The sequence below is a fragment of the Fulmarus glacialis genome, unplaced genomic scaffold (assembly GCF_000690835.1).
Source record: "Fulmarus glacialis isolate BGI_N327 unplaced genomic scaffold, ASM69083v1 scaffold3855, whole genome shotgun sequence".
Taxonomy (NCBI): Eukaryota; Metazoa; Chordata; class Aves; order Procellariiformes; family Procellariidae; genus Fulmarus; species Fulmarus glacialis.
Genome location: NW_009212167.1, coordinates 24,847 through 42,629, shown reverse-complemented (window position 1 = coordinate 42,629; position 17,783 = coordinate 24,847). Strand labels below are relative to the sequence as shown.

Here is a 17,783-nt window from a genome sequence, read left to right as displayed (position 1 = left end):
ACCTGGCACTTGGCCTTGTTGAACCTCGTGCAACCAAATGAAGCAACATTTGGTGATTGCTGATTCACATACAACTGTTGCCTTTTACTAACTATTGATGAAAATGATCAAATGTCAGAGATCCCAGCTTTTCACTTGAAGTCCTCTTTATTCTTGGGGTAATGAAACCTGAAGAAAAAGCAAAGGTAGCTGTGAAAGGCAAAATAAACATGCAATTTTTTTAATCACTTCTGAAATTGAGTTCAAGTGAATAATTCTGTGTAGTTGTTAAAGGAGTAATATTGGGGATTTTTACTTCTACTAAAAGAAGCGTGAGTTTTGATTTTCATATAATTTGTAATACAATTTTGTTGATTAAGGCTTATAATCACTAAATCGTGCATGTAAATGTTGCTGAATATGAAACATTGTCTTTAACAATTTCTAAACAGTGGAAGGATTTGTTGGTTATATTTCAGAAATGATAAACAGTCAATAGCATTTTCCAGGCTATTATACTTTTTACAGAGGAAATGATATGATGATTATCCCTGCAGTGGTAACATACGGATCTCTACCAGAGCTCTCAACTTAAAGTAACGTAGGCTTCAAAATTAATAGGTGCTTATGGCAAATGCTAGTCTGAATGATTTGAAGAGAAAACATAATGTCCAGAATTTAATTAAAACATGTATTAAAATGAAGCAACCCTTAGTAAAGTTCAATCCTGCAACCAGAAGATTTTATAGGAAGCAACTGGAAACCCTCGGGATGTACATCCTGGCCCTGGGAGAAGAGATATTTTCCCGCTACCCTGGATGCAATTGCTGTAGGATTTCATGGGTGTGCTTCTACCTTCATGTGGTATCACCAGCTTATCCCTATTTTATCAACTCACTGCCACCACCATTTTTATGGTCACTAAATCCTATATGCACTTGTTCCCAAACCCATTCAAATTAAATGAAGAACAAAGCTTAATATTTTGCTGTGTTTTCTGTTGTGAGGAAAACAATGTTCCAATTTGCACTCTAATTATTTCAACCTTGCAAAGGAGAAGGAAGGTAGGTGGTGCCAAGGTCCTGAATGTGGTTGTTCTGCAATTAAATGGTGAGCCTGAATAAGAGAGAGACCCTGACTCCTTTTCCTCAAATGAGTTACATAACAATACATATCTAAGAACCCAGTAAATAACATAAGCTTGGCACAATTCCCGTTGGCATCATGTAGGTCTGGGGTTAGCTCAGTTGGGTTTAAATAAAGCCCTGTAGCTCCATTTAATAATGAAAAATAGTATCTGTTATATTTTAAATATGTTATTTGTAATGCCTAGTAGTCGTACTGCTATCTGTCTGTAAATGTGTGTGTCTCGCAGTATAAAGGTGGACCTTATTTAATTTTCTGCCTTGTTACAGCTGTTACAACTCCTGCTACCGTTTCCATTTCCAATGGAGTCATTAAGGCACCTTTTCAGAATCGTTATGATTACTATACATTTTCATTTTTCAACAGTGTTAACTCATTTCTTTGGAAACAGTAGCAGAATCCTTCTTCTGAAGAAATTCTTACCTAGTTTTTAAAAACATATACAGTTGTTTTCATATAAGTAGGTTTCTGTAGCCAGGATCTGGAAATGTATGTGGGTTTTTTGCAGTGTGTTTACAAATATCTCCCCATATCCATGCAGCTGACATTATTTTATCTTTGGCAAATGGGGATATAAAAGACAAAATTAGAGTTATATATAAAGCTGGAGTGTCTAGCATAGGAGCAGAATACAGAGACTTGTAAAATATTTGCTGAGAACTAATTAGAACATGTGCTGCTTCTATGATTGCTTTGCACCAGGCCTCTGCATTTGGAGAGTTAAAAATGACAAATGTTTAGATTAAGGCTGAGAGAACTTTTTTCCTGCCCTGAGATATTTCTGTTTTTTAAGAACAGTAGGCTTGGATGTCTGCAAATGCTGTATTGTTTATAATCAAACAGTGAATCAATAAAATAATAAACACAAAACACTGAAGTTACGGTTTCTGTTGATGGATTATGCATCTGAGGAAAACTTTTATTAAGAAACTATGAAGGCCACTGTTACAGAACACAACAAATAGTATTTTTCCATTAGACTTCCCACATTTACACTGTTATTTTTCATATTCAATTAAAATAAAACTGAAATCCACAGTATCATTTTAGATGAATGTTTCGTTTTGAAGTTGCAGGGAAATTAGGATAATTTTTTTTCAAAGGTATGTGTGACAACGTTGAGATACAAACTCAGTGATCAGTGCTCATGATGAAAGCTGAACAAACTGCTTCACTTCAGCCTTCTCTTAATCTTATGCTTTGTTTCCTATGCAACAGTTCATAAACATTGTGGAGCCTGCTTTTATGGATACGCAAAGTACTAGTCTTCTTCAGAGTCTGATTCTCAGGGTAAAATCCATTCCTTCTTCTATAGCCCAAATATTTGAGCTCATTGAGAGTGAAGAAAGGCTGGAAAAGAACACATCTTTTGTCTGTCTTGGGGAACCACACCGCCACTTGAGTGAGGGGTTGGAGCAAGCAAACGTCCAAGCGAATACTTAATGTATTTTCCCAGTGCCTCATAATTACTAAAACAACTGTGCTGATCCTGTAAAGACATTCGTAGGATTGATTACAATTGTTAAGTGTGGGATTCATCTGCCTAAATATCAATGTATATAGCTGAGCTCAACTTCAGCTCCCATTATAATAAAGGGAAACCTATGTGGTGGTAGTTGAGGGAATAACCTAAAAAGCCTGTATTTATACTCTAAGTGTACCTAATCCCCACCCTTCCCACACACGTACCCTTCCCATTTTTTCTTTCTCACACTTAAGAGGAATTATGAACTCCAGCACTTTTATAAAGTCACTGTCTACTCTCTTCTCTAAAAATAAACAATGTATTCTAGTAGAAAAAGAGAGAGAGGAGCCAGGCTTGAATTAGAGGTCATAGATTCAGAGTTAATTTAGAATTTAGCAGTTGACTCAGATATGATTGGCAAGGAGATTTCCAAAAGGCTGCAACTGTAAATTGGAAATAAATGGAAAAGGATTATGTGAGTGGGAGACAGCTTTGAATCTATAACGCGTGTCCCAAGACTGACTTGCTCATAAAAGAGCATGTGTTTAATTTGTCATAAAAATATTTAAGCCACATTGGTTTTTGTATAAATATTTCATTTTTAATGTTGGATTCTGGAGTGGCTAAAAATGAATTCAGTGTGCATATTCTCGCCATCAGTATGAAGGATAAAAAAAAAAGATCACCAGAAACTGGGGGGTTTTTCCCCTTCCAGACTCATATTCTCACAAGATTTTTTATGTTGTCTTTTGTGTCCAAATCAATTTTTTTAGTCCTTGCTGTATCATCTGTTTTGTTATATAGTATTCCTCTGAGAGAAGCTACGGATCTATTATATTAGGAGGCAGTTTGGAGGCAGAGTGAGTTGCTGCCAGGGAGGCATTCATGTATGAGTGTGTGAATGTGGGTGGGCGACTGAGGTGTCCAAAAGGGACACTTGTCTGTGTTCCTTCAACTACTTCTGTTCCAAAGATGATATATGTCTGTAAATAAAGCAAGATACATTTTGAACGTGCCCATGTTCTGCATCATTAGTTTTTTCACTGTTGGGAAACTAAACTGCAAGAATCTGAACATCTGCTACCACCTGGCAGCTCAAGTGGCTCAAGGAAGGAGTGACAGCAGTTAGAAAAGACCACCTCTAAAATATTATCTGTTTTTCTTTCTGCTATTTTCTTTAACTAAATACAGTCTTCTTAATTTAGCTCAAAAATAATTTAGCTCAACACTGATGTTAGTACAATATCTAGGGAATAGCCTCTAGGGCTTTAAGAAACCATTTAGTAACGACAGAGGAAGAGGGAAGTACGTGACCAGAGCTGCGCTCACCGCATCGCGCTGTACGAGCACGAGGCTAATGGCCCTTTTGGATGTATTATAAACTGATGCCTGAGTCTGTACTTCCCCCATCTATAACAGCATGTGAAATACAAATGAGTGCTAACTTCTCTAGTGTCACTCTAGCGCATAAGACTTAGACCTCCCTGGTTATGATTGTTTTATTCTATTCCTCACAGGTGAAATCTGTGCTTTTAAAATCCATGGACAAGAAATGCCCTTCGAAGCTGTTGTGCTAAACAAGACATCTGGAGAAGGTCGTCTTCGAGCAAAAAGTCCTATTGACTGTGAACTGCAGAAGGAATACACATTCATCATCCAGGCCTATGATTGTGGATCAGGGCCAGGTGGAACAAACTGGAAGAAATCTCACAAGTGGGTGAAAATGAGGAGAAGTTTTTTTTTTGCTTTGGCATACATTTGCTCTACAGTACAGATCATATTCAAGGGCTCCTTTTTATATTGTAGTCAGGTGGAAAGCAAATAAAACCAAGATGAACCGTTTTTGCAATAGTCCATCCACTTTTTATTCCTTTTTCCTTTTAGAAAATATTTTTCTTTTTTGCCTCCTGCAGTTTGACCCGTTCTGCAATGGTTCTAGTTGAAGCTTTTAATAGGATCCCTGTTCAAGTGGAGAAATGTATCTCAGTTTTAGTTTATTTTTTGATTCTTGCTTTCACGTTAAATACATTTACTAAACAGATCATCCAGGACATGGAAGCTAGCTTTTAATTGATACTTACAAATTCTAAGTAGGTTTTCTCTCTGTTGATCTCATTTCAAATGGTAAGAAAAGAGAAATTGCCCTTTTTTTTAGTATGTGCATATATATAAGCTGCAGCAGTGTTGCCTTTGTACAGTGTGTTTCTGACCTCTGCTTTTGGACAGCAAGTCTCAGAGGAATTACAGTCCTCTGGAAGAGAGGGGTATTGAAGGTTAGTATGTGGTACTTTTTACTGTGGAGCCAATTCTCTGCATAAGCTTAAGTAGCACAGTGCCTTTTTTCCCCTTCAATTTATGAAACTAAGCTCCAGACCATTTGTCATTAAAGATGAATTTAACTCACGTGTAGATGTATAACTGCTGTACAAATTGTTTGTTTTGCTGAGAGCCATTTAAATAAATGATTAATAGCAATCATCCTTTTGCTCATCCAGGACACATGACAATTAAAAATTTAATTAGCTCTATAATGCATGCTGAACTTTTTCAGGATATTTAAAAAGAATACACATTTAGAAGGAAGCCTGCAATATCAAATAACCATCAAGTCACAGAAACAGTTTTTGCTTCATATTATTAAATTTTATGATGTTTTTCCCTCACATGTCAGTAACAAGCTGGTACGTTCCACTTGTGGAAAATTTTGGTCTGATCCTGACCAAATGAAATCTGGCCCATCGGGACCAGACTTTGTTACACTTTCTTGTAGTGGTTTGTATAGTAAACCACAGGCTAAGCTAGGTTGTCTGGGGTCCCAACCTTTACTACTGGCCATTGATCTAGAAAGTCCCTTCACTTCTCTGTCCCTCTGTTACCTTGCCTATCAAACCAGATAGCAAATTCTTTCAAAGGAAGGCCTTTAGAGTTTGCTCATTAAATACTAAAGGCCTGTTATTTTTGACCCTCAAAGGTTTACATGTACAATGTTGTAACTAATTAAAGGATGAGATTATAATCAGCAGAAGGTGAGAGCCTTATTTAATAGCCAAGAATGTTCATAAACTGACCGTTTTTAAGTAGTGAATATGTAAGACTACTGTAATTCTCTTCCTCTTTTTTTGTTTATTAACCCATTTTACACGGGAGTGGTATCACTGACTTTCTGCTGGGGTCCGTTTTAAGAGGCAGACTGGCTTTAATAGGGAGCACTGTGAAGCCCTCTCCCTACAAGCTGTGGCAATAGGTTTTTACCTAGTGCCACATTAAGGTATTAAATTGGGCAAATGAAACATAGAAATTCAATAATATCTCATTTTAGCAGATGTTTACGTAGTTTTCTAGATATGTTTTGTTAGTGTTTTCAAGTGTTTTGAAAACAAACTGTTAGTGATGTGTCATGTTAAATTAATTTTTTTCTTTGATGTCTTTATTTACCTATTTTAGGGCAGTGGTCCATATCCAGGTAAAGGATGTCAATGAGTTTTCACCAGCTTTCAAGGAGAGTGTGTATAAGGCCACCGTGACAGAGGGAAAGATCTATGACAGCATACTGCAGGTAGAAGCCATAGACGAGGACTGTTCCCCACAGTATAGCCAGATCTGCAATTATGAAATTGTCACAACTGATGTTCCTTTTGCCATTGACAGAAATGGTGAGTATGGAGAAGGAATGATTGTAAGTTCTGGGACAGATAGCAGTAATTTCTGTAGATAGTGTAATTACCTGTTGATACTAGCTGATGACCTGGCTCGAGTTTTAACTCAAGAGGGTAATCCTGTTCTCATCTCTGAGAATGAAGGAACTGTTACGCTGGGAAATACCATCCTTTTACCTAAGATTTGGTCACAAAGTGCCACAGTAATTTACTGTGGAAATTAAAACCCCAATTTTAGATGAGCAATATGTTTCTCTGTCCCTCAGCCCATTCTCTTAATTATCTCAGATCTAGTTTCCAGTCCAAGTGATGGCATTTCCTAATGCAGCATGTAGCCCTGCCTAGTAGGGTTTATTCACTGGTTTATCGCTAATGCCATTCTTCTGAACTTTCTGGAGCAGGATCTAAATTGACAATATTCTGGATATGTTTATTGATTGTTAAAACTTCCAGGATGTGTGTCCACGGACCTACCCATCTGTGGTGCTTTCTGAAGCAGATCCATTATTCTGCACTATGGAAGAAAGTATGCTTTGGAGAAGTATAATTTTTTATGTTTTTTGATTTTAGTTGTTTTTCTAATGTATATAATATTAGGAAAAATAATAAACCATATTAAGTTTTCCATATGCAGCAATTTTTGACCTTGGTGGCCCTGTCTGTCAGCTTCCTGCTTTTCCCAGTCAAGTTCTTACCAGGGAAAAGCACACAACTTGACACTTGAGTTTGGGAGAGGTGGCTGGTCTGCATTAAAAATGTGTTGAAGATCCTCCCTGCCATTCTCTGCTTGCTTCAGACAGTACAAAATAGTAGCTCTTTCAAGTACTTCAGCAGTCCCATTTGTGCAGAAGTTCAAAATGGAAATGCCTGTGCCCACAGAACTTGTTTCCCCAGAAAAAGCATGCCCAGCAATGCTCTGATTTATCTTTCGTAACAGAAGCATTTAGTCTATGTTGTATGTAGGAGGAGAATACTGTTTGGAAGTTAAATCTGATTTTTGTCCAAATTGGACATTGAAAGCATGCATGGAGCTACTGTTTCCTCTAAGCAGTCATCTTCGTGTTGGGATGTTTTATAAAAACCCTTTTCGGTATTCAAAAATTACTCATCTTTATTTGTGCAGTTCTTGCACAATGCACAGCTGAGCATCAAAAGATAATAACTTCTTAGCATCAATAAATTGTAAATGACATTGGGGAAAAAAGCCGTCTTGTTATAATACATTGGGAGGCAAGTATACTGTACAGGAGGTATAATCATGATGAGTATGTTTGTGTTTAAGTAAATGAGGTCAGCTAGCACAGTAATCTTTTGCCAGAGCAATCACACAAAGGATTTTTTACAGGAAGTGGGCATTTAGAAGTAGATGTTTGTGTGCAATTCCCTAGAAGCTTTTTCTCTCTATGGATTTTTTTCTAATTGTGAGATTTCCCATGTTGTCATAAAGGAAGTTCTCCATGTTTCTGTTTGAAACCATTATTTTTCCAGAGCTCTACGTGACTTGCCAGTATGGAGTTGGTTACTTACACAAGTCACAGGTGGTTTCATAATTTCATACCAGGTTTGTGACAGATATCATGGATAAATAATACACTGAGATTAGCATGATACAGAGCAGGCATTTCTGTTGCTTATGCCTTTTCAGCTCCTATCACACAGTGCAGCTGGCTCATGAGTGATCATGGGTTTCTTACAGTCAGAGGCATGATCAAAAGCATGTGAAGTGTCAGGAATCTTTGGTTACATCTTTGTCCTCGTGTGCCTGGGACCTGGTTTTCAGCAAAGGCAATGAGAAAATCATTGATTTAAACATGTCTTTAAAGCCTGCAGTGAATAATTGGTATAAGGTTGTAATACTTGCAGTTTTTTGGTCATGAATTCAATTAATATTTTTTGATCTATTTGTTCACTAAAAGAACAGTGCTGCCATAGTCAACAGTAATTGCAGTCTAATTTGCAATTTTTTTAGATAATGGTAATTGCTTAAACCCACTGGGATTAGAGACAGAGTTAGAATAGATGGTTGCACTTTGTTTTGTGACAGAAATATGTTGCTTAGTTCCAACACATTTCACTGCTGAGAATGTCTCTCTATGCCAGCTGATATAAAATTTCTCTGGTGTAAATTCTTTGGCATTGTACCCATTTTTGTTACCTATAGGATGATTAAAATAGATGTATGAGATGCCTGGCACTGTCTGTTAATACTGTGCTAATTAAGATTTTGTTTATAGGGTTTTTTTACCCGTTTTGAAAAACAAATCTATGTTCTTGCGTCTTCTGCAAGTTATGATTTTTTTTCTGCTTTTCAGTAACATAAGCGTGGAATTTCATTGCCCAGAAAGAGTATTTAACCAGATGCTTAGAATCAAATACTGCAGAGGGCCCCAAAACGGGGTGTGTGTGAGGAAAACATGCCATTATCAGTCCCAGATGGTGGATTTTTTTCACCACCAACCTATGAAACTAACCACAAACACAGGCCTTTAGAAAGATGAACATGCTATTCTATCAGCTTTTTTGTTTTGGCAGATCATTGTCTTTTTAGGTAAAACTTATTTATTGTATCTAGATTAATCCAGGGAGCATTTTGTTGTCATGAAAAATTATATTACACATTGGGGAACGTTTGCAGAAAGGAAGAGAGAACCCTCCGTACTGTAGCAGTGCACAGTCTACTTCACATCACCAAATTGTGTGAGGCATAAGTGGACAGGCACCCAGCGCTGGCACAAGAAGCAGCATTCAGCTCTGGTGTAGTTCTTGTAGATCTTTGTAAGTTAGGCACCTAAAGGTAGGTAATATAAAGCTTCCCATTCACATTTGGCAACTTTGACCCTTGGTTTGTAATTTCTTTGTGAAAAAAATTACGTTCCGTTATGAAAACATAACACTAATAAAATTGACTCTTTTATATGGTGAGCCTAACTTGGAAGGTAATGAACTCTTGGTCATAAAATACAATCATGTAAAGGCAAAGGACAAATTTGTGCTTTGCTATGCAAAGAACTGGGACTAAAGGTATAAGATATAATATGTTTAAGAGACTTTTGCATGCAGTTTAGTCTAGTTGTCTTCTTAGCAGAGAATCCCGATCATCAAGTCAGTTATCATATCAATATTGTGTAGGCTTTTTTCAGGTAACAGACAAATTAAACCACAATGCACGGATCTGTTGTAATGCCAGCAGAACAACATTTTTATGCATTTTCTGCCTTCATTTTCAGGGATCATGGTCAGATGATCAGAGAATTCAGATGTAGATACAAATTTTGTCATGGCTCTGACCTACTTTCATCTCTAAAAGGGGGATAACTATATTTGCCACCCACTACTGGGAAGCACTTCACAAATACATGTTCAGATTGTTCAATATGAAGATGAGTTACTGACTTATCTGTCCAGTCAGTACAGGTTCTATCAAGTTACATATCTTAGGATATGTGGACAGGATCTCACAAGGTCATACTTTACAGCACTGAGATCTGCGTTAGGAGCTATGCAAACTTCACCTTGTCAGAAAAGTAGTGAAACTTTATAGTTAAGCATTTGCATGTGATTTCTATTTATTTATTAAACCACAATTTCTTTCCATTCTCATTGAAAAGTGCACCTTTTTGACAAGAAGCAATTCTAATCCTTCAATTGACTTACATTCAAGTACGGCTCCTGGTGGCTTTTGGCAGCTGGGAATGTTGAGCTGCCACTCCTATGAGCAGACTGAAGTCAGAGGCCACTCATGCAATGACGCTAGCCCTCATCTCTTGTACAAGTTAGGAGATTCAGTTTTGTACTTCTTATACACACAGGAAGTGTGGAATTTAAGAGGGAATTGCCATAGTAAAATAGTCAAGTCTTTCCCTCTTCTTGTGACTGCTCCAAAATAAGATGAAAGACATAAAAGAGAGAAGTCTGTATCAAACTATCCCCAAAATTGACCCAAAAAAACCAGAGGTGTAAATGTGTGTGTCCTCAGGCTGGAATTTTTATATTCCTGTTGTCTTACCTGTTTTTTGTTTTTTAAATTTGTTACAGTTCTGGGTATTTCCAGGAAAAGGCAAAGATTTATAAGGACTGAAAGAAAAAAATTTATAGCTTAATTGTGAATTGTGTGGAAAAGTACTTACTTCTCCCATTAAAATTTTCTTTTTTTAATGTTATTGATTACCTTTATGTTTATGGGCGAGATGTAAATAGAAATTCTCAGTCTATTGTCTCTAAAACTTTAATTAGTCTGTATTTATAGTGCTTCCCTTCTGTGTCTACTTTTTAATCATCTTGATTAAATTGTAAAATAACAAAGAAGCATAAAGCATCAGAGGTAACAGAAAAATAGAATAATTAGGAAATCAATAAACTATCGGGTAACATCTGCAAGACATCCAATTGACCTTCCAGAATAACACCTAATAGTCAGAATCTTTGTAGTCCAAATCTTAAAAGACCATAATGAAACACAAATCTTGGAAGACAGATTTAGTGAAATGCAAATACGTTGTAATGATTTATAAATCTTAGAGGACTGTTAATGTGCCACACAAATTCTAGCAGCCTGCTAATGTAGATTCAGACAATTTTGGTTTCTTGAGAATTATCTCCGCTGATCATGGACTAAAGTAATACCAAGGAGAACCAAATAGGGAAGTATAAAGATTCATGTAAAAAATAACATAATGCAGAAAGGAAAGAACAGCTGAGCAGGTATTAAATGAATAATTAAGTATACAGTGGCAGTTTTTCATTAAATCCTCTTAAGCAGATACTTATCAAGCAACTCAAGATAGTAAAATGGGTAGATTAAATTGTTTTGCCAATTACTAACTCAAAAATAATGAAGTAGCTGATATGGTTATTGCAGTTGCTTTTGTGATGGGAAGAGCTATCTGCATGGCAGACTTGAAAATACCTGGCAAGTTGAGGTGCCTGACAGAGAGAACCAAGGAAGCTGTAGGACACAGTACTGTTTCTGTCTTAGCCTTCAGCAGGTCATTCGGCTTCTCCATTTGAGACTTAAAAAAGTGGTAGGGCTTGTCGCGCTCTGTGCCCTGCTCAGAAAGGGAATGGTAAAGACTCAAAGTCAACAGAAAAAAAGGTATTGGGCCTGATTTATAGCTGCAGATGTAAGGGTCTATTTAAACTACAAATTTTGAACTAGAAGACAGTAATAATTGCAAAAGCAGCCTTCCTTCAGGCCTGACCTGCAAAGTTTTGCATCAGTTTCAATTAAACTGCTAAAGGTAGCTTTAATGTAGTAGTAGTCGTCAGAAAAGTGTTGGGCTCTGACAAGATAAGGAGTGTACATCAGAGAGAGACACCTGCTAAAAGTCTTTATTTGTCAAACTAATGGAGGTTTAGTGAAAGACTTACTTAAAAGTTTCATTTGTCTGCTTTCGCCTGTGTCTCATTCATTTGAATGAAAAAAAAAAAGCCAACCCACACTCAAAACTCCAAACAATGCCAGCATGCCTAACACAGACACTTTGACCAGCACCTATGGGAAACAGATCACTATTTGACTAAATTCCAGGATTTGAGTGCTCCCCATTCCAAATTTAGCCCAAACAACTTGATTTTGCAGATCCATGCTTGAAAGCAGTTATGTGTAGCATTGATCCCGAGTAAGTTTGTTTCTTGAATTCTAGAACAAACATTCTCATTCATAGTAATGGTATAACAAACAGCCCTGAGCAAAAGTGTGAAACATATTAAATGGTCTCAAGTTTCAGTCTGAGCAAGAAGTGCATTTCAGTGGAAATGGACAGAATTAAAAAGCTGAACTCATTAATTACAAAAAACATACATTCTGCACGGTAATCTTCTGTATTACTGTGTACTCTGAGAAGTACTCTGAGAAAGATCTTTCCCTTTCCTTGTGAAAGTTGTAATGTCTTTGTTCCCAAAACAGGTAATTTGTCACCTTTTTTTTTTCAGCAGATAATCTCTGCTGTTGCTGAGTTTTATTTTCCATGTGATAACTCTGTGCTGTCATATCAAATACTGCTAAGCGCTCTAATGTAGAAGGTGATTCTGGGTTTTTTCCTATTTTTAAAACCCAGGGAAAGGTGTTAAAGGGCTAAAAATCTCTCTCACCTAAAGGGTAATAGCTTTAGGGGAAAAAAGGAAGATACTTGGGCTGGGGAGATGTTCAACAGTGGATCTCAGGAATGTCGCTGCCATGTTAAAGCAGTGTATTCTGGGAAGATGTGGAAAATGAGTTTGCAGCTACTCATTTTGAGATGTAACTGCTAATTAGTCTTACAGTCTTACTTTAGAAAGTTGTTGAGCAGATGTTTTCTAATATAGACACGCCCATGTTATATCCCTAGCATCTTATATTTGCCTAAGAGCTTACTTATTTCTCTGCTGGATTGAAAGAAAATACTTCCAATTTCTCATAACTGTCCTGCCTGTGGATGTCCCATGTGCTTCAAAGAGCTTTCTGGTCACAAAGGACTTAATCAGGACCCAAATGTTATAGTCTGTATATGCTTAGCTAAGGAGTAATTTCTGAATGTTATCTTATATTGAATCTATAGGTAACATCAGAAACACTGAGAAACTGAACTATGATAAGCAGCACCAGTATGAGATAATGGTAACAGCTTTTGACTGTGGGCAAAAACATGCAACAGAAGATGTCTTAGTACGAGTTAATGTCAAACCAGTGTGCAAACCAGGCTGGCAAGGTAAGGTTTAATAGTTTATATATTTTAATTTTTTGTTTAAATCTCTTTTCTCTGGTGTTTTCCCTCCACCTCACAGTAAGGAAACTAGGGTGCTTATTGCAGTGGTATAGAAAACTGTTGCTGTTTCTTATGCTTACTTCATTCCAAGCCTGTTAAAAAAGTGGATAATAATCCCATACTTGTTTATATTTGCCATGTTTCTTCTCTAATCAGAACAAAGAACAGGTGAGAAAAAAGAAGACAGACAAATTTCTATTCTAATAAGCTATTTTATGATTCAGTCTGAACATACTGAAAGGTTAAAAAAATGCTTCTGATTTACCTTTCTCTTACTACTCCTTTAAATAAAACTTTTTAAACCATCATGACAAGGTAGTTTTCCCATGTGGGCCAGAGTTGTTCGGATTATCTTGTTCCAGGTACAGAATTGGCTTTCACATGCATGCATGCATCAAGGCACGCTCAACCGGCAGTGGGAGTGAAAGGCATTTTTTTATCCTGATTACTATCTTCATATTGAGTCAGGAATTGATTTTCTAAAAAGGTTGTAAGGATCTACAGTCTACTCTGTCTAAAATGGAGAAAAACCCAGCTGGTAATGTATTAGGAAGATAGATATGCCACAAATTATAAGGAATTAAGATGAAAATGAGGGCTGGATTAGGGACAAACCAACTGGGTGTAACCACATTATGCAGATGTCATTCAGGACTAACCTGACCTTCATAATTATAATTTTTCAAGAGAGTGATCGAGAAGGAAAAAAATCAGTTTGGCTGTTGTACTTGAAGGTAGATTTGCAGACTGACATTTAGAAGGAAAAAAAGTTTTCTTTGTAAAACGAGAAGCCCTGATCTAGAGGACCTTGTAATGAAATAAGTGTGGAATATCATGATTCTGTTTTCCACAGTCCTCACTTAGAGCAGAACCACATTTTAATTTTTCAGGGATGTACTAGTTCCCCACCCACCCAAGTATTTTGAACAGCATTTTTATTTAAAAAAAAAAGATAGAATATCTGTGAACTATTTCCACATTTTCTAACTGATCTTATTGTTCAAAACCCCATGATTTATTCTATAAAACCAATATGGTCTTTTTATACTGTAGAAATGTTCTGTTTCCATTTTATGGAGTCATCTTAAATAAATTAAATACTCTCAAATTCATGGGAATTTGTATTAAAATGGGTGCAATTGTTGATTTTCTTTAATTTCTTACTTCCATTTAGGTATGTTATTGATTGAATAATTTTTGCAAAGATACCTTACTAATGGTGTGTTTATATTGCCCAATATTGTCATACTTATTTCATAGTTCAAGCATCAATTATAGGACAGATGATCATTGCTGGTCCCATCAGGTGGGTATAGACACCAGGTAGCCAATAAAAGTAATAGAAACAACCTCAAATAGGGTTTGTGGGGTTTTCTTTGATGCTTTGTTCATCTTAGATTATGTGAAGTGTTTACAAGGTATTTAAGTTTTTAATGAAAAGCTGGAATTCAGTTATTGTTATTTTACGCATGCAAAATTTATTTTCTTCTCTTCTAGAAGTCAGAGCTGTATGTGGCTGATGGTTTGGTTAACACTAGGTATTTAATATGAGAGGCTGCCAGCTTGTTGTTTTTAGTGTGATGGTGAGAAAATAGACAGAGAAAACAGCATATATAAAGCAACAACTCTTAAAAGAATGCAATACATACGAAAGTTTAAAGCAGCTTGTCTAAAGCATCTTAGATAGGAAAGGATCTGCTTTGATAGCATTCATTATGCTTGAATTTGGGCTTTTTGTTTGTTTGTGTAGCAATTTGGCACAAATACTCTTTCTCCCATCTGATCTGATAAAGTTTTATGATGGGTTCTTTATCATAGGCAAGGTAAAAATATGAAATAGCTCAATATGTTCTGCTCTAGCATATTCCATGCCATCCATGTGGAATTGTACTTTCCATCTGTCAAACAGGTGACTGCTTCACTTCATTGGCATGTCTCCAGGTCAAATGGCACAAAGTGCAAGTGGATAGTGTTTGCCTATTCAGAGTATGAGGTCTTTAGGTAAACAATTCGGTAGATATAACTTTAGTTCTTAATTACAAAGTCATTAATTATAATTTGAAAGTGAGCTGCAACATAATACTTCCAGAAATTTCTACATTTCTCTTAATGAGATCTTTTTATGCCTACTTATTTTTAAAGGTGAAGATAATCACGTAGGTGATGTTGTTTTCCACTTTGAGCCAATATCTGTAAAAATTAACTGTTGCTAGGAAAAACACTAATCAAATAAGCAAAACTTACTAATAGCATTTCCAGTACATAAGGAGGTAATCTGGAGACTGGAAATGGAGGATGCTTACAGTGTTCTTTCTTCTCTGGGTCTGGCACTCTGTGACCTCCCTACAAAGAGGCAGCCAGCAGGTATGCTCCATCTTCTTTGAAATAATATGTTTAAAAAGATTGGATGACTAAGGGAGGCAATAATGCTTTGCTTGACAGAAAAGATGAATATGCTGAGCCTTTGGTTATAATATAGAAGTTGCCAAAATACGATCTATGATTTTTTTCTTGTTCTTCAGTGTTAGCTTGAACAAATAAATACTTGGAATTTCAATTTATAGCATTGGCAGTTAGTACTTGAAAGTTACTGGCTTTAGTAGTCTGAAATATTGTGCAGTTCTTTCTGTGACCATCACGAATAGAGATTGTAGTAGTCTAATGCAAATTCAGTGTTAAAAATTTCAATTCAGTAAATTTCAGTGCAGATGCCCTTCAAATAATCTCCATTGTGCAGGGGTGGGACAAGGAAGAGTAGGTTTACATAAAACAATGTGCAAAATTATTCCTGTTTCTAGAGGCCGACTCCACAACTGACATGTATAGCAAAGCAAATAAGACTGAACAAGCGAAGGTGCTATTCTTTAAACAATATTCTCTTGGGCTAACAGCATTCAAGTCTTTATTAAATCTAAGAGCTACTTCATTACTCTTTGAAGATGGACATTAATATACAATCAAGAAGCATTCCCACATAGACATTTTCAGCAAACAACAAGCCTCCTCTCTATTAAGAGGTTACTTTAGAAACAAACTTGAGCCAAACTGACATCAAACCATTCTGAGCAGACCACTCTGAAATGTTATTAGTATCCTAAGGAAGCTAAAACTGTAAATCAATTAACTGAATTAATTCCTATTCGGTTATTTTAATTGGAAATTCTCATTAGTGAGTTTTGTCAACTGACATTTACAGCTATGCTACAAACTCTCTTCATGCTATCTGTGTTAATTTCCATGATTTTCAAACAGTGGAGTGATCACTTACTGCCAGGTAAGTAGAGAGACTACATTATAAAGAAAAGCTAGATGACAGTATTTCTGACACCATAATGGGTAGATTTGCAGTTGAAATTGTTTCTGGTTTTTGTTTAAAATTTTTTTTAAACACAATTAGTGCATTTCCATACTAAGGAAAACCCTATTATCTGCAGCACATCCCTGGGGTTCTGTCCATCGTCCAGGGCTCTGCCTTTGTTTCAGCTCTCTGGACACAGAGCAGACACTACGCTTTCCTGTAGATTCATTTCTGGTGTGGTCCTTTTCACTACAGTAGTTTTAATGTCACAAATACTGATTTCTGTAAAGTTACTTCTGCCTTATTCAAAGCAGGGTAGACAGACTTGTGGCAACACAGTACTAAATATCCATATAGTATTTTCATTAAAAAACATGAAGTGAAATAAGAAAGAGCCAAAAACCTGTAATCTGGACCATGTTTCCTGTAGCCCATTTATGGCACCATAATATTGTCTTTTCTCATTTCTGCTACTTTTAGGAACAGTCTTCATAAAACTGAAAAAGTTACTGTCCCCCCTAGTGGGATAAGAAATGGAAATAAAATATAAAACAATATAAAAAATATCTGTGTAAGATAGCAGAAAGCTGAAAACGATTATTCCTGTACCAAGCTCTCTGGTGAATGATGTACTACATGGGGAGAAAATAAAGAGGAGTTTAGCCTCAAAAAAATGAAGGGCAGAATCATGTTCCCAAAATCTGAAAATATGTTTTGAGACTGCTAGAGGTCTGCTCAACTATTAACAATTAAACCAAAAGTCAGGTTGTTCCCTAAAATGCGATTGATTTCAAACAGGAAGCAGTTATTAAGTCATGAAACAAAAAAGCTCCTCTAAACCAATCAGCTGAATGCCCCAATAAAGTATCATAGGACTCTGCCTTTCCTGAAACAGAGAAGGTTGAATATGTTTCTTGGGGAGGTAAGTATGTAGCAAAGACAACAGTCCAAATATTAAAAGTCACATTGTCTCCTCTGACCAAACAGGACTTTTTTTTTTTTCTGCCAAATTTAATGTGGCCCTCACATAAGCAATGCTCAGTAACCTCCAATTTAAGAGAAAATTAGGACTGATTAGAAAACAGGATTTCACAGCATCCAGCCAGAAGGGTTTTACTAATTTGAAAAAATTTCCTACACTTATCTTCAAGTCCTATGAACCTATATACACACTTAACCTAATTATCTGGGGTAATAATATAAAGTAGAAGTTCCTTAAAAAAAATAAGATGTTCCTTAAAAATTCAATTATTTTCCACTTAGTGTTTGCTTAAAAATAATTTTGAAATAAAAGTTTCTCTTTATTTACCTAATAGACTATAAAAATATTTAACAAGAGTAGTTAATGTATCAAAGATATTGCATGTTACTTCTTTTTTAAGACATGTAGGGCTCACTAAGGTGACCTAGGGCTTTGCTACCACCAAAAGGCACATTCTTACCACCTCTTTAATACTGAATAGTCATTCAGAGGACATGTACAGGTCAGATCAGCT

At 36.3% G+C, this 17,783-nt stretch overlaps 1 protein-coding gene across 1 annotated transcript in view; it reads left to right on the top strand.

The window, feature by feature from the left end:
• Window positions 1-4,107: 4,107 nt before the first annotated feature.
• The window catches only part of LOC104076771 (calsyntenin-2-like), a gene marked incomplete at both ends in the record, with an annotated part of 28,374 nt that continues 14,698 nt past the window's right edge, over window positions 4,108-17,783 (top strand). The window contains 3 exons of the mRNA XM_009577762.1: window positions 4,108-4,303; window positions 6,035-6,243; window positions 12,783-12,932. Of these exons, the coding sequence (XP_009576057.1) occupies window positions 4,108-4,303; window positions 6,035-6,243; window positions 12,783-12,932 (555 nt within the window). The remainder of the gene's footprint in view (window positions 4,304-6,034; window positions 6,244-12,782; window positions 12,933-17,783) is intronic.